Source organism: Oncorhynchus nerka, linkage group LG4, assembly GCF_034236695.1.
Source record: "Oncorhynchus nerka isolate Pitt River linkage group LG4, Oner_Uvic_2.0, whole genome shotgun sequence".
Taxonomy (NCBI): Eukaryota; Metazoa; Chordata; class Actinopteri; order Salmoniformes; family Salmonidae; genus Oncorhynchus; species Oncorhynchus nerka.
In genome coordinates, this window is record NC_088399.1 from 37,475,963 (window position 1) to 37,499,267 (window position 23,305).

The 23,305-nt window shown below is 43.6% G+C and overlaps 1 protein-coding gene and 1 long non-coding RNA gene across 2 annotated transcripts in view; one reads left to right on the forward strand and one right to left on the reverse strand.

Annotated features, from left to right (window-relative positions):
* LOC115123533 (hamartin-like) overlaps positions 1 to 21,382 on the forward strand; it is a 38,164-nt gene extending 16,782 nt beyond the window's left edge. Inside the window, 22 exon segments of the mRNA XM_029652882.2 lie at positions 1,166 to 1,412; positions 1,570 to 1,673; positions 1,845 to 1,997; positions 2,184 to 2,328; positions 3,729 to 3,883; positions 4,034 to 4,107; positions 4,241 to 4,419; positions 4,595 to 4,713; positions 5,796 to 5,961; positions 7,339 to 7,451; positions 7,567 to 7,660; positions 7,811 to 7,918; positions 8,100 to 8,727; positions 9,390 to 9,433; positions 13,005 to 13,171; positions 13,522 to 13,704; positions 13,835 to 13,945; positions 14,371 to 14,493; positions 15,263 to 15,450; positions 15,649 to 15,822; positions 16,172 to 16,295; positions 16,298 to 21,382. Coding sequence (XP_029508742.2) covers positions 1,304 to 1,412; positions 1,570 to 1,673; positions 1,845 to 1,997; positions 2,184 to 2,328; positions 3,729 to 3,883; positions 4,034 to 4,107; positions 4,241 to 4,419; positions 4,595 to 4,713; positions 5,796 to 5,961; positions 7,339 to 7,451; positions 7,567 to 7,660; positions 7,811 to 7,918; positions 8,100 to 8,727; positions 9,390 to 9,433; positions 13,005 to 13,171; positions 13,522 to 13,704; positions 13,835 to 13,945; positions 14,371 to 14,493; positions 15,263 to 15,450; positions 15,649 to 15,822; positions 16,172 to 16,295; positions 16,298 to 16,855 — 3,819 coding nt within the window. The 5' untranslated portion in view covers positions 1,166 to 1,303 and the 3' untranslated portion in view covers positions 16,856 to 21,382.
* Positions 7,517 to 7,830, reverse strand: LOC115123544 (uncharacterized). Its single transcript, XR_003862624.2, has 2 exons — positions 7,733 to 7,830; positions 7,517 to 7,627 (listed from the first exon to the last, which is right to left on the reverse strand). It is a non-coding gene; the product is annotated as an uncharacterized LOC115123544 (long non-coding RNA).
* Positions 21,383 to 23,305: the final 1,923 nt, after the last annotated feature.

Genomic DNA, 23,305 nt, shown 5'->3' on the forward strand with positions numbered 1-23,305 from the left:
GAAACAACCACTCCAAGGTTTAGAGCGAGTGACGTTTGAAACGCTATTAGCGCGCGCTAACTAGCTAGCCATTTCACTTCGGTGACACCAGCCTCATCTCGGGAGTTGATAGGCTTGAAGTCATAAACAGCGCAATGCTTGACGAACAACGACGAGCTGATGGTAAAACGCAAAGAAAGTGCTGTTTGAATGAATGTTTACGCGCCTGCTTTTGCCTAACACAACTCAGTCAGATGCTTGTATGCTCAGTCAGATTATATGCAATGCAGGACACGCTAGATAATATCTAGTAATATCATCAACCATGTGTAGTTAACTAGTGATTATGATTGATTTTTATAAGAAGTTTAATGCTAGCTAGCAACTTACCTTGGCTTACTGCAATCGCGTAACAGGCAGTCTCCTTGTGGAGTGCAACGAGAGAGGCAGGTCGTTAATAGCGTTGGACTAGTTAACTGTAAGGTTGCAAGATTGGATCCTCCGAGCTGACAAGGTGAAAATATGTCGTTCTGCCTCTAAACCAGACAGTTAACCCACCGTTCCTAGGCCGTCATTGAAAATAAGAATGTGTTCTTAATTGACTTGCGTAGTTAAATAAAGATTAAATAAAGGTGTAAAAATATATAACATTTTAAAATGGTGCCCTAAAATACTGATTTCCGATAGGTATGAAAACTTGAAATCGGCCCTAAATAATCGGCCATTCCAGTTAATCGGTCGACCTCTAGAAGGGACATCTTAACGCTACAGCATACAATGACGTGCTAGAAAATTCTGTGCTTCTAACTTTGTGGCAACAGTTTGGGGAAGGCCCTTTCCTCTTAACCTCATCAAACACCTTTGGGATGAGTTGGAATGTCGACTACGAGCCAGGCCTAATCGCTCAACATCAGTGCCGATCTTGCTAATGTGCTTGTGGCTGAATAGAAGCAAGTCCCCGCAGCAATGTTCCAACATCTAGTGGAAAGCCTTCCCAGAAGAGTGGAGGATGTTTTAGCAGCAAAGGGAGGACCAACTCCATAGTAATGCCCATGATTTTGGAATGAGATGTTAGACTAGCAGCTGTCCACATACACTACATGACCAAAAGTATCACTGAAGTTCTCTAACTTGTGCTGAGTCAGGTTTGACCCTTTACTGTCCTGTTGCTTGCCCTGTCCTGTAGTGGTGCCTGGAGACTGTATTGGCCGGAGGCCCAGGGAGCCCTCCAGGCAGGACGCTGTGAGAGAGACGACTGGGACACCCCCTGCGCTCCAGGCCTTGACGGAGACTGTCTGCCACCACCTCACCCTCCGCTGTCAACATGGCCAGAGAGCAGCCCAACGTTGGGGACCTACTCCCTCTCCTGGAGTCCTCTGACATACGCCAACTGGAGGAGATCAAAGGCCTTATAAATGAGCACCTCAGCACCGGTGAGAACTCTGCTTTTAATATGGCGTTTTTGGACTTTAACAGTCATCCTTTTATCCTGTACTCTGTAATAGAGGGCTATGGCAAATGCTATTTTGCAGCCATATTGTGGGCCTTAATGTGGATGTTGGAACTATGTTCATTCTCCTCTCTGTGCAGAGCGAGGGTCAATGCTGCTGAATGGACTGGTGGACTACTTCTTGGAGACTAACTCGGCCCAGGCCATGCATATCCTCTCGTCAGTCAGAGAGCCACATGATAAGGTGAGACCTGCCTTACACCCCCATCCCCTTAATGTACTCCCATTTTCCATCTGTTGTTAATTAAATAACTTTAACTCTCCATAATTGATCAAAACAAATCATAAAACATTAAGTAACAATGAATAGAATGAGTCTTAAAGCCCAATGCTGTTTCTAATTTGCCCACCACAGCACCTGCTGGACAAGATGAACGAGTGTATGACCAAACAGGCCTGCCGGCTGCCCACCCTCACTCTGCTTGGCCACGTAGTCCGCAAGCAGCCGTCCTGGATCCATAAGATCGTCCGCTACCCGCTGCTGCTCTCGCTGCTCAAATGCCTCAAGGTATAAAAATAAATAAAAACTACCGAATGTTTTATTCTAGGTATTTGGGAAAGATAGCCACAGAGGTCTCTTTTAATAGATGTTTTTTGTTCCAGGAATACAAAGAAGCACCGGTGTATTATATCAAGTGTCTTGGACCTCTTTAATTTGTATCATGTTAAATGTTTCTCTTTCCTTGGTGTCCAGACGGATTCAGACGTTGTGGTCCTCATAACTGGAGTCCTGGTGTTGATCACTCTGCTACCCATGATCCCCCAGGCTGGCAAACAACACCTGTATGAGTTCTTTGACATCTTTGGACGCCTGGCTTCCTGGAACCTGAAGAACCCAGGTAATAAAAAAAGACTGAGGAGCTGTTTTATGAAGTCTTAGCCAGGGGCAGTACTAAGCTATATGGAATTGTTTTAAGAAGATCATACCAAGGATAATTTTGCTATTTGATTTTAAAGTTATTTGATAAATAGTTTTTGACCTTACTGCTATTGGACAATACAAACTCATTGAATAACAGATTCACTATATGGACAACAGTCCCCCCCCCCAAAAAAAAGATCTAAAGGAAGTTTGTTCTGAAGTGTCTATCCTATATCTGAGCGATATAAGACAGATCGGGGAACATTTTTTGTATTTAACCCCTTATATTTTTCACTAAACGGTCACCATATATACTGTACTTCCATAAATGTTTTCAACTGGTTCCGGGGGACCTTCAGACAAGTCATATTTCCATAAAGGGGTCATAATAGTTTGTAGGTCAAACTGTTCGGAGGCTACCGACGATTTTGTGAGAAGACTGATTTTCGGGATTTCTCGGAGCGGTGTATGTCAGACGATCTCTGACACCTTTCACCGCAGATGCAGAAATGTTACATTGACAGATGTAGTGGTTTGAGACTCCTCCAATGCCAAAAAAAACAACACCTCTAGCTTAAAGCGGCAGATTTTTGTATTATGTGAATTAATTCTCTCACTATGAGAATATTGGAAATGGTAGAGTGTTGGGGTTTCATTCCTTACGTCTTTCCTTGTCAATCATTGGTGAAATTAGCATTATGACATTATCTTTAATTAAATCGTTCAAAACCTTTATTAATGCAATTGCAGACAGAAGTTGACAAACAGGAACAAAGCACAAATGTTGCCGAGTAAGTTCTGCATCCAACAAAAGGTCTCCAGTGGTTTTATTAAGTCACACCCTGAGTCACACCCTGGTGATGTTACTGCCTATATCATCATCCTCTACTCCTGGGACCAAAACCATGCCTAGAAAGCTGTATAAACAGGGCCTTTACTGTTAGCTAAACACTTAGCAGTAAATGTCCCCTTCCCCCAAAGTTAATTTATTGTGGAATGTTTACCTAGTCTTATCTCCTTCACTCCCTGAAGAGTTCTAAGGGCCTCTTTATAATGAGGCAGAAAAAGAAAGAGAGAGAACTAAAATATAAATGTAGAACAATACTAAACTTCTACAATGAATATATCTATTGTTAATCAGTAGTCTAAAACCCTATAAATGTAAGGAGGGAGGGGTCTTAACCCCTCCCCTTCTATTAATAAAACATAAGCATAATACATTTTTTCTAATACATCAAACATTTTGGTACAACTCTTTTCATGACCCCTAGGTGAACCTGACAAGAGCCAGGTGTGGTTTTGGATGGACTGTTTTTGTTCACGTTGCTGACCCTGACCTGACATCATGTTCTCTCCTGTTCTTCTTGCCTACACCAGGCCACGTCTCCGAGGTATACCTCATCCACCTGCACGCCAGCGTCTACTCGCTCTTCCACCGCCTCTACGGCATGTACCCCTGCAACTTTGTGTCCTACCTGCGCTCCCACTACAGCATGAAGGAGAACATGGACACATTTGAGGAAGTGGTGAAGGTGACAGATCACAGCTGTTTCAATTGATCAATCTTCAATTTATTATGTTGATTTGTCTACAGGAAGAGATTCTACCCATAGAAATATAATACAAATGTGTATCTAAATAGTTCTGTAATTATTTTTTGTTCTTTCCCATTTTCTTTGCAGCCAATGCTGGAACACGTCCGTATACACCCGGAACTAGTGACTGGAACTAAGGACCATGAGCTTGATCCCACCAGGTCAGTCAATCACAGCTCTCAAGCTTCACTCTTGTTTATATACACAATCAAGAGATGATCTGCTGTATGAACAAATGAGAAATTATTATTACATTGTTTTCTCAATTGGATTGACGGTTTTGTCCCTCTGCAGATGGAAGAGATTTGAGATCCATGACATCGTCATTGAATGCGCCAAAGTGTCTCTGGATCCCAAGGAAGCGTCGTGTGAGGAGGGCTATGCGACCATGCCCGAGAACCTCTACCCCCAGATGCAGCTTTGTCCACAAGACTCAGCCTCTAGCCCCTACACAGACTTCCACAGCAGCTTCGGTGAGATCACCCGCCCCCCCACCTCTCACCTCCCTTTGGTGGATAGGAATGACATACATTTGTTTGGTGATTGTGAGGAGATTATGGTCTTGTTGATAAGTGGAGAATGAATGGAGATTTATTTAACACATCAATGTAAGAGTGAGTCCGACTGTTCCTCTTCTTCTGCCCACAGGAAGCTCCTCTTTGACCCCCTTCTCTACCCCACGCCAGCCCCTACCACCACCCCTGTCCCTGCCCCCTCTGTCAGGGACTCAGTCCTCCTATCGTAGCCCCCAGACCTCCAGACGTCAGGTAACACACACAGCATTTCTGTTGCACATATTTTCACGGCACTGACCCATAGCAAATGTGTCCAGATTAGTTCCTAGATAGAAAGTGTTTGTTGGAGGCCAGTGTCAGCCAGAGTGAGCAGTCGCTGATTGCTGCTTCTTCTCTATGCATTTCTTGTTGTTTTGCAGAGGGTGTTAACACTTGATATATTGGCTGTGTCAGATGTTCTTAGTCAATCGCTTGTCCCTGAACCCACTGGCCTCCCCCTCTCCCCTCCGAGCCTATGAATCGCCCCCTTGTTTTTGGAGAGGGAGTGCTTTAGCAAGGAGAGCTGAGGGAGGAGAGGCTTTGAGTCATCAGAGTGGGCAAGACTGGCGGGCGGTGGTGTCAGGCCTTAGAAAACAGAAAACATGCCCTTACGCCCCCGTCCTGCCATCCCAATATGGTCTGTCACATGGGCTGGTTGCCCTGGCGACGCTGTCTGTCCCTCTCTATTTGTGTGCGGCCCACGCAGGGGGTCCTGGTGTTATTCAGCACTCTGAGTCTGTCTGTCTGGCTGAGGATTTGTCTGTAGAAACCTGAAATCCTGTAAAAAATAATGTAGCCTAATTTCCAGTTACAATTAATAGTATACCACATCATCAACAGTTTGTGGAATTAATTCTTAAAGCACTGTGCAGTCAAAAAAATTATTTTCTTGCGTTTTCATGAGGTTGGAATAATACTGTGAAATAACATTTTGATAATGCCATTTTAGTGTAAGAACTGTTTGAAAAGACCGCCTGTTTTGGTGGGATGGAGTTTTGGCCTGCCTGGTGGCATTACCAAATTAGTTAAACAGACCAATAGAAAGAGTTCCAAACCTCTATGCCAATAACAGCTAGTTTTCAGTTTTCACTCAGACCACTTTGACAGTCCTAGTACAATTCTTGCATGAGAAAATGCTCTTTGCTAAGAAGCCATTGGGACTGTTATTTTTTACAATTTTAATTGAAAGCAATCCCAGTAAGGTGCTTAATTGTTACCCAGACATGATTTGATATTGGGATAAAAATGGCTGCATTGGAACTTTAACTGGTAACATTGTGAATGTCTTCCTTCAGAACTCTAGCTGTGAATTCAACTCTACCTGTGGGGGAAAAGAACTGTGGAGTCCCTCCTCCCAGTGTGGAATGGCCACACCCCCTTCCTCCAGGGGCATGTCACCTAACCCAGAGCTCTCCCATAGTGCCTCTTACCTCTCAGGCCACCGTGTCCACAGCACATCAGGTGAAAAGGGATAATTAATCTATACAACATACTGAACAAAAATATAAACGCAACATGCAATAATTTCAACTATTTTAGAGTTACAGTTCATATAAGGAAATCAGTCAATTGAAATAAATTCATTAGGCTCTAATCTAATGGGTTTTTGACTGGGCAAGGGCACAGCCGTGGGTGGGCTTGGGAGGGAATAGGCCCAGCCAATAAAAATGAGTTTTTCCTCACAAAAGGGTTTTATTACAGACAGAAATACTAGGTTTCATCTGCTGTCCGAGTGACTGGTCTGACGATCCCACAGGTGAAGAAGCTGGTTGTGGAGGTCCTGAGCTGGCGTGGTTACATGTGGTCTGCAGTTGTGGGGCTTGTCTAAAATTACATTGGAGGCAGCTTATGGAAGAGAAATGAACCTTCAATTCTCTGGCAACAGCTCTGGTGTACATTCCTACAGTCAGCATGCCAATTGGACATCTGTGGCATTGTCTTGTGACAAAACTTCACATTTTAAAGTAGCCTTTTATTGCCCCCAGTGTAATGATCATACTGTTTAATCAGCTTCTTGATATGCCACACCTTTCAGGTGGATGGATTACCTTGGCAAAGGAGAAATCCTCACTAACAAGAATGTAACCGAATTTGTGCACAACATTTGAGAGAAATAAGCTTTTTGTGCGTTTGGAAAATTTCTGGGATCTTTAATTTCAGCTCAGGAAACATGGGACCAACATGTTACGTTTTTGTTCAGTATAGATTCCATAAACAATATTGACTTTTATGATATAACCAACATGCTTTAGTGCTTAACATATTTTAAAGGTTTCTATTTGTCTTCAACATCAGATTTTAAACAGAACTTTTTGCACTCCTTACATAGCTTCATGTGTTTCTGCACCATAGAAATAGAATGGTGTTGGAAAGCCATTGTCTTTACACTATACCACTCAGAGGGGGTTATGTGGTGTAGAAGTGTGTACCCCAAACTACGTCCAGATGTGGCTTGGGGAAGTCAGATTGGAAACCAGATCTTTACACTGTAAAAATATGGCGGTGTTTAACTGTGGGTTGTCTGTCATCTTTTTTAACAAATTGGTCTTTTGACAAATCAGATCAGCTCTTTTGCCAATAATTGGGCATAAGTCAGAATTGGACTGCCTGTGTATATGTAGCATATGTGTCATGAAACCGGTTTCAAACCGGTGTAGTGTAAAAAGGCCTATTACAATATCTTGTGTTTTTAATATGGATTTGATAAACAATATTTATTCATAACGATCATGCTTTAGAAACTGATCCGTACATGTATTGGTGAGGTTTTGCCATGTGATTAATCCTACATGACATTTCCGTTGGTATTTGTTCCTAATTGCTGTTTTCTGTAAGCAGGAGGGAAAGGAACACCTGCCTCAAGTACACCTGCCACCACCTCCCCGCCCCCCACCCTCTCTGAGTTCCCCACCATCCCCCTGACATCCAACACCGCTAGTCCACCACGGAAGGTAGAGTATGACATCCATGCCCACGATGAGCATTATTGGCCTTTGTAGTGTAGTAAGAAGAGAACTTGGTTAAATAAAGGTTTAATACAAATGACAATAAACTGTTCACTTTCAGCATGGCTGCCCTGTAGAAGCATCCAAACCTAGCCTGGTGAGGCAAGAACCAATCCCAGATCCTGAGAAAGGTGGAGAGGTTATCAACAACAGAGGTCAGTCATCATCAAAAATATGGAGTTGGATATTACATTTGTATGCTTTGTATCAAGTCGTTGGTTCTTAACCTTTGTCGGTCCATGTTCTCTGGTGGAAGATTGTTTTATGTAAAACTGTGTGTTTATTGGCTGTCTTCTGTTTACTAGATGCAAGTGGTGGTGGGACCATTTCCATGACGCTGACAGAACTTTCAGTCTTTATGCAGGAGCAGGAGCTGGAGCTTCAGCTGAGGACAGAGAAAGAGAGGGAAGAGGGTGAGTACACTGTCTGAGAATAGGAGTGTGCTGGTCTAAATGAGACTGACATAAAATGTCAGTTGAATGAGAGGGAACCATATACATTTCATAGCAATAGTCTTAATGCACCAATGACTCAAGCCTGTTTCACTACAAGCGTCCTTATGTCCCCTGTTTTACCTCTCCAAAAACACACCAGCTGCCATCACAGAGGAGCTCCTGGAGATCACGGAGGACAAGCGAGACTTTGCTGCCCTGAGGGGCTTTGACACCCCTTTCTACCGCACCACTGAGACCCTGACAGGTACCCAGGAGAAGGCCCTGCCCAACCACCCACTGGGTGGCCTCATGCTGCCCCGGGACCCCCACCATGCGGTGTCCACCCCAGACAAGGCACTGGAGAATGCCCAGTGCGCTAATGGTGGTGGGGACAATAGTAGGGGCTCGGCCCTAGAGCAGTCCTGGTCTTTCCAACCCATGTGTCCCTTCAGCCCCATCGAACACCCACTCCACCGGAGCCCCTCTGCCCCGGAGTACGAGATGGCCAAGTTCGGTGGCCTGTTCTCCCCCAGCCCCTTCATCAAGAACCACTCCCTGCCCTATGAGGCCCTGTTTGATCTGGCTCTGCCCCGGGCCGCATCCCTCTTCGTGGGGAGGAGGACATCAGAGGCCCTGGGCAGGGCTGCTCTCGAGAGGCTGTGCCAGCGGCAGGAGGGGCTGGAGGACAGGGAGGAGGAGGGTCAGGGGAGGGTGTCTGCTTCCCCCCTGGAGGTGCTGGATCGTCTCGTTCAGCAGGGAAGCGACGCCCACGACAAGGTGCTCAACAGGTGAGGGGTCCAGCTTTTAGCATCTGTGTGAGATCACAACTGTCTGACCAACTTTATGCTTATCAGTCTCCATCAAAACCATCTGATTATGGGTCGTCTTAGTACCTAGTCCAAGAACATGGCTGTCTGTGTGCCGTAAGTGTTGAAGGCAAAGGAAAGCCAGAGTATGTGATGTGAGCTCACTGTGTAGAACTGGGCTGGGTCCTTTCCACTCCATTTCCCTGGCCCACGGGTAAAACTCAGTTGAACAACTACAGGCACTGTCTGCCCCCCCCCCCCCCCCCCCCCACACACACACACACGCACTGTCCTCACTCCTAAGCCAATAATACAACAACAGAAGGGACCAGTGTCAGCAGAGTTGGAGCTCTGCACAGAACAATCTGGCTCTGCTCATTTCATCTCCGCCGCCCCCACCTCTTTAGTATCTTCTCCAAAGCTCAATAGCAGGCCATACCCTGCTTGAGGGATATAATTGACTGGGACAGAGGTCCCGTACACAGAAAGGTGTGTCTCCAAGCCCAGATGGGTCCAGAAGACTGGGATCAACCATTCAGATTTTTCTATGGGGGTGTCTGAGTCTGATATACTGTCCCAATGCTGACTCTGTTGAACTGACCCAGTTTTTTAAATAGTCATGACTCTCCCTCTCTCTCTTACAGATTACCTTTGCCAAGCAAGTCAGCTGACTGGACGCATTTTGGAGGTAAACAACCACCACCAGAGTACAGCAGCAGCACTGTACTTTCAGCTAGTGCAACAGTGGAACACTGATAAAACTTTCAGGACATTTAGGCCTTTAGTTTACCCTACAATGACTATAAAGTAGTTTTCCTACATCAGGCATAAACTGAGGCTATTTGACAGTGTTCTCCCACTCATAAGTGCCTTTTGGAGGTAGAATTAGTGATGCACCGATATGACATTTTTGGTCGATACTGATTTAATATTTTCCTAATCAAAAAAACGATACCGATATTTTACATTTTAGCAGCATTTTAAGCATTCTAGTACAGTTAAATAGTTAACACACACATGGATGCAGCGGTCTAAGGCACTGCATCTCAGTGTAAGAGGTGTCACTACAGTCCCTGGTTCGAATCCAGGCTGTATCACATCGGGCCGTGATTTGGAGTCCCATAGGGTGGTGTACAATTGGCCCAGCGTCGCCCGGGCTAGGCAGTCATTGTAAATAAAAATGTATTCTTAACTGACTTGCCTAGTTAAATTAAAGGTTACACACACACCACACTGACCAAAAAGTTATTTTGTTGGCATTTACGTATTACCAGTAAAACATAATCAAAACCTTTTTCTTTCACTTACTTGCTGTGCTGTTTCGTTGTTCAGTCGTTTCATTCTCAACCAGGATTTCTCTTACTATGGAACGCCGTTTGGGTCTTTTGAGTGTCAATAACACTATTTGACGTGTCAAATAAGCTTGTTGACCAATCAGGATCTGAATGTGACTGCACGTCACATAATTTAACTCGTTCATTAATTTGATGTAGTTATTACACATTGATTACACTATCACTCGTATGTCACAACGATTCATTGATACGTATGCTGTGATGCTGGTAAAGTTGTCTCGCGAACCTAAAAAAAAAAGAAAGCTAGCTAGCTCATGGATGCAAACAATGTTCTTCCCCAAAAACATGGCAAAAAGACATCTTTCAGTAGCTATAGTTAGCTAGCTAACTATATAGCTCGGTGTCATCTAAAATAAACCCTAATTTATAAGACAGTTCTTATTTGATTAATGGTGGGCAAACTCATCTATGTGACGCTAGCCACAATAGTGGACTTTGCAGTTAGCCTTAAATAAAAGTGTGACAGTGATGCAAATTAATACAAATAGTAGAATTATGATATAATTGAATAGATAATGCTAAACGAGGTTGGAATGTTATATAAAATCAACAAAAGACAATAATTTGTTGAAATCATACTTAAGTATGCCCCCAATGCAATTCTAATTTTACTGTACAGCCTTACCTATGGATTGTGGATCAATAACATTGGGTATCAGTCTACTCAGTGACACCCAGAGAACATTAGCGTTGTAGGTCTTATTGTGGGACTCTGAAACAATTGTGAATTGAGCCACATTTATTGTCAACCAATGTGTGCTGAACACTGATAACTCTGAGGAGGACATTGGGAAAAAATATCTTGGGTGTTGAGTAGACTGATACCCCATTTGATCCCAATCCTTAGGTAAAGCTGTACAGTGCAATATGAATGTCACTACACACAATAGGCTGACTGGAGACGTGATTTCACAGTCACAGTCCCGCGACAAGAGCTACAACGCAAATTTTTTACGTTTTTCACAGTTGTGTTCTGTGGGTGTCACCGAGTAGACTTATACCCATTTCATTGCTACACATTCCAATCTTGTTTAACATTATCTAGTCTAAATATGGCATGTTTCCACCAATTGTAACCTTCTGCAGCACTTTCAAAGAGGTACTTTTATTTTTAAGGCAAACCCCAAATTCCACTAGTGCCTAATCCATATTGTGGCTAGCTGCACAACACAACTTGTTCCGGTCAAGCCTCACTAGCCAGATGAAGCTAGCTGGCTGCTTATAACGTTACCTTTGGAAACTGGGTTAAGTAGCTGGCTAGCTATTTTCATGAACTGAAGTTCAATTTCAATAGGCGAACAGCAAGTGACAACCTAGCTAACACTTACTCACAAGGATTCCTAAATCGTTGCTAATAATCAAAATGACTGCAGTTTCTAATGGGCATACCTAGCATAGCTAGGTACCAAGCTAAAGATGGCTACCCCAGAAGTGGCGGTCAAACAAATAATGCTTTATTACCAACACTATTGTAAACACATAGTTTGTGGCCGGTGTTTGCAGACTTTTTGTGCAGCTTTGACAGTGCTACTTATAGTAGTGGTGGCACCTGGCTTGCACGTACAAATTCAGCCCACACAACATTCTATGATAAAACTGTAATTTGACATGTCAAATTAAAAGCTTACTTAATGCCTCAAATAGTGTTATTTGACCAATCTTTTTTTGAGACTCAAAGACCCAACCGGCGTTCCATAGTGTGTATGTCGTGAAGCTAATAGCAGTGATGCTATTACTGTATAACTCCAGTAGGGCAACATGTGTACTGGTGCCCAACCAGTCGGCAAAAGCCAACATCACCCACGACAGAGAACGGTTGCTTGTCAAGGGCCACGAATTCCTTTATCTTGGCTTTAATGGATTTAGCCTTTTGAGTTGTCTTGCTGAAATGTCCTTACTCTTTCAAATGACTGCTCGACTTGTTGACTGCTCAATCCACACAGCAGACATTGTGGGCTAGGTTAGGAATGCTGTGTTACACGTGTAGCTTTGACATCGGCTTTGCACATCGGTGTTTAAACTAGACATCGGGCCGATACCAATGTTGGCATTTTTAGCTAATATCGTCTGATTCCGATATATCATGTATTCCTAGGTAGAATAGTATTAAAACGGTACAGAAGCAGTTGAGAGAATCCTAGCTGCTATGTGACGTCTTCCCTGGACGGGAACAAAACTCTCTGTCTTAACCATCTCCTGCTGCTGATCACTGTATAACAGCCTTGTGTTTGGGCCAAACCTCCCTCTGCCTGCCAAGTTGGAGCATTGGAATTGAATAAGTTTATATAAGTCATGTATTTTTGATTGTGTGTGTGAAACCAACTCCACAAAGAGCTTGTGGTTAACTTATGTAAGTTCCCTCATGACTCTGAGAGGCCTTTGTGTAAAGTTCTCAGATTTTATCTGCCGGCTTTATTTTCTATACACCTACTCAGTTCCCTTTTTTCTGTGTTAGTGTGACTACATACAGTGAACTAGTCATACCACTTTTATACATAACTAAAGGATTATGAATAATCAATGTTCAAGATATTACTTTATGTAGGTGTTATGTACTGTGCATGTGGGCCTGATGAAATAGAGCTAATGAACCATAGAAACAAAGCTATATCTACGTATTGAACACTACTACTGTTTGAGCCCAGAATAGCATTAGGAGAGGGTCAGAAATACAATCAATCCATCATAAACTTCACATCTACCCAGTGAAAAAACCCACAACTTGTACAATGTGGAGTTAACAGTTAACTCCCGCAAACAATGTGCTCAAAGTTCCTTGTGCTCAAAGTTCCTTGACATTGCATGAGAAGAACCAAATGAATTCAGTATTATCATTTTATGACTGTCATCATTTTCCTGGATGTTGTTAATCTGCTTTGTGCCTGTGCCTGTCCCCCCCCCCAGGCTCGGCTCCGCTGGACGAGCTGCACACGTTGCGTAGCCAGCTGCTCCTGCTGCATAGCCAGCTGCTGTACGAACGCTACAAGCGAGAGCAGCACGCCGTCCGCAACCGACGCCTACTGCGACGCGTCATCAACGCCACCGCACTGGAGGAACAGAACAACGCCATGGTAATAAATGCACCAGAGCCTCCCCTCCTGAATTTGTCCTGTAGCTTCTCAGAACTAGTGTGAAATGGTTTGGAGGTAGTGGTGTTGGAATCGTGGTTTTCTAAGACGGTTATCTTTGAAAGTATCACGAAGTAGATGTTTTGATAAGTATCACAAAACAGGAGCCTGCTCTTGATCCATTTCACTCACCGACTTTGTTGCTTGTATTGGCTCAGTAGAGTAGGTTTTCCTCTGTTGCATATGGTGAAAAAAAGTTTCCCAAATGAACTGTTTTATTAAATCCTATGCCGTTGTAGATTTCGTCAAACGATGAGCGGTCTGTCATCCTCTCTCACTGTATCTGCCTGCAGAAGGACCAGCTGAACCTCCAGAGTGTGGACATTGTCTCTCTGAAGGAGAGTCTGCAGGTGGAGCAGCAGCGCTGCAGACAGCTGTGGGACGACCGAGAGACCGTGGTCACCAGACTACACAGCCAGGTCCGCCAGCTACAACAGGGCCGGGACGACTACTACACCAAGAACCAGGAACTACAGGTAGACGCATGACTACATTTACACACATGCATGCATGCACGCACGCGCGCGCGCACACACAAATGCATAGAATAATGTATATCAAATCTTCCATACACTGTATTGTACCCTCTCTGATGATCCTTTCCAGAGTCAGTTGAATGAGTATCAGAAGAAGATGAATGAGCTGGAGGCAGATCTGCAGAGGTCCAACAACAAGGTGTGTCACACGGGGCACCTTCTCAACCAGATGATTACCAAGGTGAGGCACCTCATCTAGTTCTACTTGCTCTGCTGCTGTAAAATCAATCAACATGGATAAACTGCTCTTGTAGTAAATCAGTTTTTTATTTTATTATTATTTTTTACCTTTATTTAACCAGGCAAGTCAGTTAAGAACAAATTCTTATTTTCAATGACGGCCTAGGAACAGTGGGTTAACTGCCTGTTCAGGGGCAGAACGACAGATACCTTGTCAGCTCGGGGGTTTGAACTTGCAACCTTCCGGTTCCTAGTCCAACTCTCTAACCACTAGGCTACCCTGCCGCCCCATCAGAATGGGGTGCTGTATGTGCAAAGATAAAAGGACTAAGAACATAGTGTATCCATAAATAAACCAAACCGAGGGCTTTGTGGGGTTTGTCTCCATTGTCTCCATTCTGATTGGTTGTCCCATGTGTCCTACAGCTGAGCAGCAGTGAGCGCACCCAGCAGCAAATGAGCTTCCTGAACAAGCAGCTGCTGCTCCTGGGGGAGGCCCACAAGCTGACTGAACAGCGGCAGCAGCACACAGGCTCGGACAATGCCATGGTAAGGGACCAAGGGCCACTGAGAACATATAGGAGGAACTTAGGGTGAAAAGAGGAACAGAATCAGTACTACTGCATGGGTAAAAGCTAAGACAAGATGACTTGTGTGTATGTATATATATATATATGGCTGTATTTACTCTCGGGTTTGAAAATGCTCATTAGCATCAAAGTAGACATCATGCAAGACTACAAATCCCTACTAACTCCTGCATGTCATCTATAGCTGACACCTTTGCTAAACAGGTATTGTGTAATTTTAAAACCTATCCAAGACAGTTCACAGAATTGTACAGTTTATAGAAATGTTGCCAATTTATTCATTACTCCATTTAGTTAACATTAGATAGTTAACAGAGATTCTTACCTTTGCCTCGATTTGGCAGTCTCATCCAGACATGGAATTTGTAGTTCTGTATGATGGCCACATTAGCAGCTAAGTAGCATTAAAACATTTTTTGGGGGGGTGTAAATGCAGGCAAATATATTGACATAAGTCACCTTGTCGGAGAGAGATTTACACGGTTATCTAAACGCCACGCCAGGGTAAGCCTACACGAAACACAGCCCTTATTTTAAGTGTTTATAAAATCCGCTACGGAAAAATGAATGGTGGACAATTGGAACTATTTCCCTGTTTGACCGCTGGCTTTTATGGGTACTATGACTCTATGCATACCAGATTATACCTCTCATGGAGGCCACTGGCCAAACCCTGGCCAGACTAGTTTAACAGTTCCCACACCAACACCCTCTCTTTCTCACTGTAGGAGGCCCAGATGGTGCAGGTGTCCTGGGGGAAGGAGGTGGAGAGGCTGAGGCAGAGCCTGCTGCAGCAGGGCCAGAAGCTGGAGGCAGCGCAGCAGAGGGTGGGCGAGCTGGAGACACAGCTCACCAAGAAGGAACACCTCATCGTGGAGCAGAAGAAGTTTCTGGAGGACGTCAAGGGCCGGGCCAAGTATGAGAATTCCGGGTTTAGAGGTGGAAAAGGCCTCTAGACTTATTTAGGTTCATTGTGTTGTTTTAAGGTGTCGACCTTTGGATCAACGCAGTTGGTTTGTGGGTTTTTATGCACAACTGTGTGTTTGCACAGCAGCTAGCTCTGTTTTTGTCTCTTAAGTGTGTAATATGATAATGTCCATCTGTCTCTGTGCAGGGGCGAGCTGCAGGCGTCAGACAGCAGGTACCAGGCCCAGAGGAGAGTGACCCAGCTCCTGCAGACGGAGCTGCTGCAGCTCTACAGTAGACTGGAAATGGAGGGTCATGCCGCCCTGACCACACCCTCCGCAGGGGGCAGCAGTACCGATCCTGGCCCTCCTATAGACTCTAGGTGAGATGGCAGTCGAACTGTTGACGTTTATGGAATGCACATGCAGAATGGTGTATGTGCCATTAGAAGCTAAATGTATATTTAGGAGGTATGGTATGTGGCCAATATACCACGACTAAGGGCTGTTTTGCATGCCGCAAGTGCCTGGATACAGCCCTTAGCCTTGGTATATTGGTCATATACCTCAAACCCTGAGGTGTCTTATTGCTATTATAAACTGGTTACCAATGTAATTAGAGCAGTATACATTTCTGATATGCCACCAGTATTCAGGGCTTGAACCACCTAGTTTATAATTGAAAGTAATCCCCTTCCATGTTTTCCTCCCTTGTCTCCATGGTAATGGCAGTATCATGGAGCCAGATGGACCCGTCACATCAGGAACCAATGAGTGGTCAGGTAACGGCAGACCACCTCAGTCCCCACGACGCAACGGCAGCACTTTATCTCCAGGGCAACCTATGGCGAACAACCCCCTAAGAAGCCTCCTGTCAACTCGGTCAACGGCACCCAGGAAGTCCCCAAGCCTCTCCTTGTGGAGCCTTCCTGTACCCATACCCCCCTGGCCCCCCCACTGCCCCCTGACGCCACCCCCCTCACTGTTGGCTCCTACCCCAGCGCCAAGAGCTTCCTGGGCATGCGGGCGCGAGAGCTGTTCCGGAACAAGAGCGAGAGCCAGTGTGACGAGGAGCCGCCACCCCCCCGCCTGGCCGGCCTTTCACAGGGCCTGAAGACTGAGCTGTGTGTGGAGCCCTCATTTCCCCCACTGGGGAATTCTCTGACGTGTCCTGTCTCTAACCCTGTCCTTAACCTTACCTTTTCCCCTGCCCTTGCCTCTATACTAGGTGCCCCTCTCACTGTGCCCGTGAAGGAGCACCTGCCTGAAACCAAGCAGAGAGCTACCAAGCAGGAGAGTACCAGACGGAAGATGGGAGGAGCAAGGGGAGGGGGAGTGGTGGTGGCCAGTTCAGCACGACCTAGACAGCAACTAAGGATCATGGACTACAACGAAACGCATCACAAGCACAGTTAAAATACAAGAACTGAGAGAGGATGGAGAGGAGAGTAGAACGAGTGGTTGGCCGGAGCAAGAGCTCCTAACAGTAAGAGGTTTGAGACGAAGGTCTTTTTTAAATTCAGTGTTATTTATCCCATTTCCTCAAGTGGACAACAGGATTTGAACCAATGATTTGATTTACTCCCTTATCAAATGTAAAGATGGGAAGGAAGGTTTAAATAAGGACGTAATGTTACAATATACCAGCAGAGACCACTATCTTTATCTGCTTAGATTTCACTTATACATTTGGGAGTTTTTCAAACTATTTCATATAGAGACACCATATTTCCAAATCCGTTACTTGACGTTATAAAAAACCACATCAAAACAAATTAGTCTTGTAGGGTGTGTCAGAAAGGATGTTTCTGAAAGCCCGGTTTTGGTTAACTAATGTCCCTCTTGAGCACCTGTACTGATGTTGTGTGAGGAGGGGGGTGGGGTGATCCTCAAGGCTTGGAGAGTAGATGTACCAAGCATGGGATTGTTGTCTGTAATTCCAACTCCTCTGCTGTTCTTGGGGAGGAATCAGGGATTTTGACTGTTGCTAGAGTATAGTTTATATACAATGCAAGAGGATTGCTTTTCCATGCTAATTTCATTAGGCCTGCATTCCTGACAGAAATGTCCTTTAGTATGTGGGTCGTTCCACCATGCCAAAAAAACTTTGGATTTCACCTCATTTTAACATTATGTCATAAAGAGCACATGTTAAATTAAAGAGATAAAATAATTACTATAGTAAGTGCCAAATAAAGTAAAAGGGTTGACTATTTCATCTTAAATCAGCCATAAATCCCCTTGTGACAGGAGGAATGGAAGCTTGTTGTGTGCAACAGAGTAGTAATTGAATACAAGCTTCACATTTGTACTTTTTGTTAACATTTCTAGCCTGTCTATCTAAGGGTGACAGGGTTGATGTGTTATGCTTGACCCACTCAATTTTCCACCACAAAAAAACCTGAAAATGACAGAAAAGAGAATTCAACTGCTTTTACACTGTTGACTTAAATGTTCAATGCTTCTATTGAAGAAAAAAAAAAGTTTCATATTAAAACGAGAGTTCAGTTCACGTAACAGGGTTGACCTTAAAATGCGGGACAGACGTAAATTAATCACCAATCACATTAAATACACTGCTCAAAAAAATAAAGGGAACACTAACATAACACATCCTAGATCTGAATGAATGAAATATTCTTATTAAATACTTTTTTTCTTTACATAGTTGAATGTGCTGACAACAAAATCACACACAAATTATCAATGGAAATCAAATTTATCAACCCATGGAGGTCTGGATTTGGAGTCACACTCAAAATTAAAGTGGAAAACCACACTACAGGCTGATCCAACTTTGATGTAATGTCCTTAAAACAAGTCAAAATGAGGCTCAGTAGTGTGTGTGGCCTCCACGTGCCTGTATGACCTCCCTACAACGCCTGGGCATGCTCCTGATGAGGTGGCGGATGGTCTCCTGAGGGATCTCCTCCCAGACCTGGACAGTCTGGTGCAATGTGGCGTTGGTGGATGGAGCGAGACATGATGTCCCAGATGTGCTCAATTGGATTCAGGTCTGGGGAACGGGCGGGCCAGTCCATAGCATCAATGCCTTCCTCTTGCAGGAACTGCTGACACACTCCAGCCACATGAGGTCTAGCATTGGGAGGAACCCAGGGCCAACCGCACCAGCATATGGTCTCACAAGGGGTCTGAGGATCTCATCTCGGTACCTAATGGCAGTCAGGCTACCTCTGGCGAGCACATGGAGGTCTGTGCGGCCCCCCAAAGAAATGCCACCCCACACCATGACTGACCCACCGCCAAACCTGTCATGCTGGAGGATGTTGCAGGCAGCAGAACGTTCTCCATGGCGTCTCCAGACTGTCACGTCTGTCACATGTGCTCAGTGTGAACCTGCTTTCATCTGTGAAGAGCACAGGGTGCCAGTGGCGAATTCGCCAATCTTGGTGTTCTCTGGCAAATGAAAAAACGTCCTGCATGGTGTTGGGCTGTAAGCACAACCCCCACCTGTGGACGTCGGGCCCTCATACCACCCTCATGGAGTCTGTTTCCATTTGAGCAGACACATGCACATTTGTGGCCTGCTGGAGGTCATTTTGCAGGGCTCTGGCAGTGCTCCTCCTGCTCCTCCTTGCACAAAGGCGGAGGTAGCGGTCCTGCTGCTGGGTTGTTGCCCTCCTACGGCCTCCTCCACGTCTTCTGATGTACTGGCCTGTCTCCTGGTAGCGCCTCCATGCACTGGACACTACACTGACAGACACAGCAAACCTTCTTGCAACAGCTCGCATTGATGTTCAAACCTGGATGAGCTGCACTACCTGAGCCACTTGTGTGGGTTGTAGACTCCGTCTCATGCTACCACTAGAGTGATAGCACCGCCAGCATTCAAAAGTGACCAAAACATCAGCCAGGAAGCATAGGAACTGAGAAGTGGTCTGTGGTCACCACCTGCAGAACCACTCCTTTATTGGGGGTGTCTTGCTAATTGCCTATCATTTCCACCTGTTGTCTATTCCATTTGCACAACAGCATGTGAAATGTATTGTCAATCAGTGTTGCTTCCTAAGTGGACAGTTTGATTTCACAGAAGTGTGATTGACTTGGAGTTACATTGTGTTAAGTGTTCCCTTTATTTTTTTGAGCAGTGTAAATAATGATCTTCAGAAATGACTTTGTCAAAGCAACAATAACTACGGCTTTACAATGATGGTGAAAATTTTGAGAAATGTTGGGATTTAGTGGATTAAAATCTTCCTAGAAGTCACAAGGTGCACGGAGGGACATGTCAAAATGCTGAAAAGACTTGATTCATATAAAAAATGGGATTTATTGAATTCTCCATTTGGTCTATAATAAAGGGCACTTCATTTAATATAACAGGCTTTTGAAATTCAATATCGGTGCAAAAGAATGTCTACTTAAAATATCAAAGGGCACCCTTTGCAGAACAACCCATGTGTTGAAGACAGACAGACTGAGTTTGTTTGTGCCGAGTTTGTATGTATGCAAGTATATGCTGTTTAAGTCCAGTTGCAATAAGAAAAATGTGCAACATTTAGAAATGCTTTTTTATAAGTCGTTTTTTTTTTTTTACGGTTTATTATTTCATGATCACTCCCATCCCCAAGTTGTCCTAGCCTTGCAAGGGGCTTTGCAACCTGTAAGGAGAAGGATTTAGGGGATATATTCCATTTACATTCCTGTTAGTGTTGATGAACGTTACTGAAACTTTCAAACATTAATTATCAAACTGGATTATTGATATTACAACAGCATTTTGTTAACAGAGTTCAAAAATACCTGCAAGGTTCTGCAACTTATGTTGCTCACGATAGCCACATCTTGAATTTAGGTCACACTCATGCTATGTTCGTTTCAGCAAATTATTTGCAAAACATCTCACTGTATAAAGCAGTGTATTCTGTTCAAGTTCACTTACAGAAAGACACTTTGAACGTGCCAAACATTTTAATCAGATACTAAATACATCCATTTCAGAATGACGCATTCACCTCAAGTGTTTCTATTCTAGTTGATACATTATGTATCTGGGCAGGGCTGGGTAGGTTCCTTTCTAAATGTAAGCCGCTACTCGTCACCTGTTCAAAATTGTAATCAGTAATGTAATTTTTGGATAACCCAAACTCCGTAATCTGATTACTTTCCCCATAAGAGGCATAAGAAGAATACAAAAAGGATCCATTGAACGCATTTGTGTCATAGTGGTCTCTGACTTGTGGTCAGATTTGCTCCAGAGGAACAAACTTTAAATTGCGCCTTTTTTCAATGCTGAATTGAATGTCGTTGAGAAACAGAAAGATGTTAATGTTTTACACAACATCCTTTTTAAGGTAATCCACGAAGTAATCAAGTTTTTTTTTAAGTATCTGTAATCTGATTACAACATTTTTGCCGGTAACGTAACTGATTACAGTTCATTTTAAAAAGTCACTCCCCAACCCTGTGTCTCGGTATCCCTCGAATGCTGCATAAAAGGTTTACATGTGTCATCTGTTTTCTGAGAACAAAACAAAAACAGAAGTCTCTGCCAATTGATTCTTATTGGTCCTACTGACTTTTGGCAGTCAGATTTGCCTCTATTATAATAATTTTTTTTTTTCAGTAAAAAGTGGAAGAATTTTACTTTGATGTGGACATTGAAAGTTGGGTCCTTCCATATTTTGAAATGGTCATAAATCCTGTTGTCCACTGAACTTCAGCTGTCATTCCCTCTGCCTTGCTATCTAAAGCATGTTCAACAATCCACTTTAATGCCAACAGTACAGTATAGTAGTAGGAACTACAACAAACCAAGATGGATGGTACAATCAAGCGTGAACTGAATGGAAAGCTTGAGTTGGGACTCCTTTTGGAGTTGGAGATTTTGAAAAAAGGCAAAAAACAAAGTTATTTAAAGCAGTTGCTTGTGTTTTAACTGTGAATAATAAAATAAAATCATCTTCAATGTTTTGCACTACAGATCCTCTTAATGTTTTTCTTTTTCATTAAATGTTCTATAATCATAAAACTAAGGGACAGATTGCAATTTACTGGGGGGAGGGTCGTTTTTTATTTGTTTTATGTATTGGGCACAGGGGAGGTTTTTTTTTTATTTTTTTCTTCTTCCCTTGTTTACATTCGCTCTTTTGCAGGGTTTACCATATTTCTCCCATCCTAGCCACATTTTTGAATCTGCTTACATGCGCCTCCCCTATATCAAGGTGTTTTGGTACTTCCCTTATGCACTATGCTTTACCATGTGCTAACTTTTTACCACAGTAAAGGTCAATATAGTCTAATAGTCCATCCTGCCCTCTTTACACCATTCATAGTGGCAATTGTGGTTGGTGGATTGTTTGGCCATATCTGCAATAGGCTGCCTAGCAGTCATATTACACAACATTCAAAGCTGCATAATTTTTTTATATTAATCGACAAGAACCAATAGGAATAGCTGATAGGCAGCGGAGAGGCCAGGTGCACCATTGCGCATGAAAGAACATTGAAGACATGAGACGCACAGCTCAAAAATCTAGACTAGCCTACAATACCACAATGCAATGAAGAATTGCATTATTGCTTTCAAGTGAGTACAACATTCTATCCTACTCTAGGCTCCAGTGAAAATGTCATTTGAATAACGGCGCAAAGGCCCTGTGATTTGAATATTTCATTCAATTTGGAACAGTCGTTGGTCTACTCACAACATTTTTACAAGGACTAGAAAGGCACAGTAGCAGGCCAGTGACTATTTTTACTTCTGATACCGAATGTTCTGTCTTGCAGATCATTCTCCCAAGTCGTCCAAAAATAATGTGGCCACATATGCTCCCGGCAGGCCCAGTTAATCAGGAAAGCTTAACACCTGCTCTGCCTCCTCTCCAATCAAAGCGGCTATTCGTAACGCTTCATCATCAGCCTACATATTTAACATTTTACTTTAATGTATTCCCTTTTTTTATGTGGCAAAAACTCAACCAGTCACAATGTTTGAATCTGATAAGACTACTTCAAAAGTCTCCTGTAGCCATGAACCTGTTCATCCAAAATGTAATTCCGGCATCCTCAAGATGGCTTGACATTAACCAGGTTTCAATCAAACCTTTATGTAACCTACATGTCTGATAAATGTCACATCTTGGGAAAGTATGCAGTTTATTAGGCTACAGATGAAACAAGTTATGAACGTCACAGGGTGGCGAAAGTGCACAGTGATAATGTTGATTCTCCTTTCAATAAATATCAAGGGTCTTATTCTGGTGACATGATGATCAATGCTTGGCTGCCAATTGACAATCTCGCACTTTTGTCTCATTTTGTAAATAATTTAATGTAGTAGGCTATACATGTACTACAGTGCATTCGGAAAGTATTCAGACCCTTTGACTTTATAGCATACGTTACATACTTATTCTAAAATGTATTCAATAGTATTTCTCAATCTACACACACTAGCCCATAATGACAAAGCAAAAAAGTTGTAGACATTTTGGCAAATGTATTTTAAAAAATTATTACATTTACATAAGTATTCAGACCCTTTACTCAGTGCTTTGTTGAAGCACCTTTTGGCAGCAATTACAGCCTCAAGTCTTGGCACACCTGTATTTTGGGAGTTTCTCCCATTCTCCGCAGATCCTCTTAAGCTCTGTAAGGTTGAATGGGGAGCGTCGCTGCACAGCTATTTTCAGGTCTCTCCAGAGATGTTTGATCGGATTCAAGTCCGGGCTCTGGCTGGGCCGTTTCAAGGACATTCAAAGACTTGTCCCGAAGCCACTCCTGCATTGTCTTGGTTGTGTGTTTAGGGTCTTTGTCCTGTTGGAAGGTGAACCTTCACCCCAGTCTGAGGTCCTGAGCGCTCTGGAGCAGGTTTTCATCAAGAATATCTCCTGTACTCCGTTC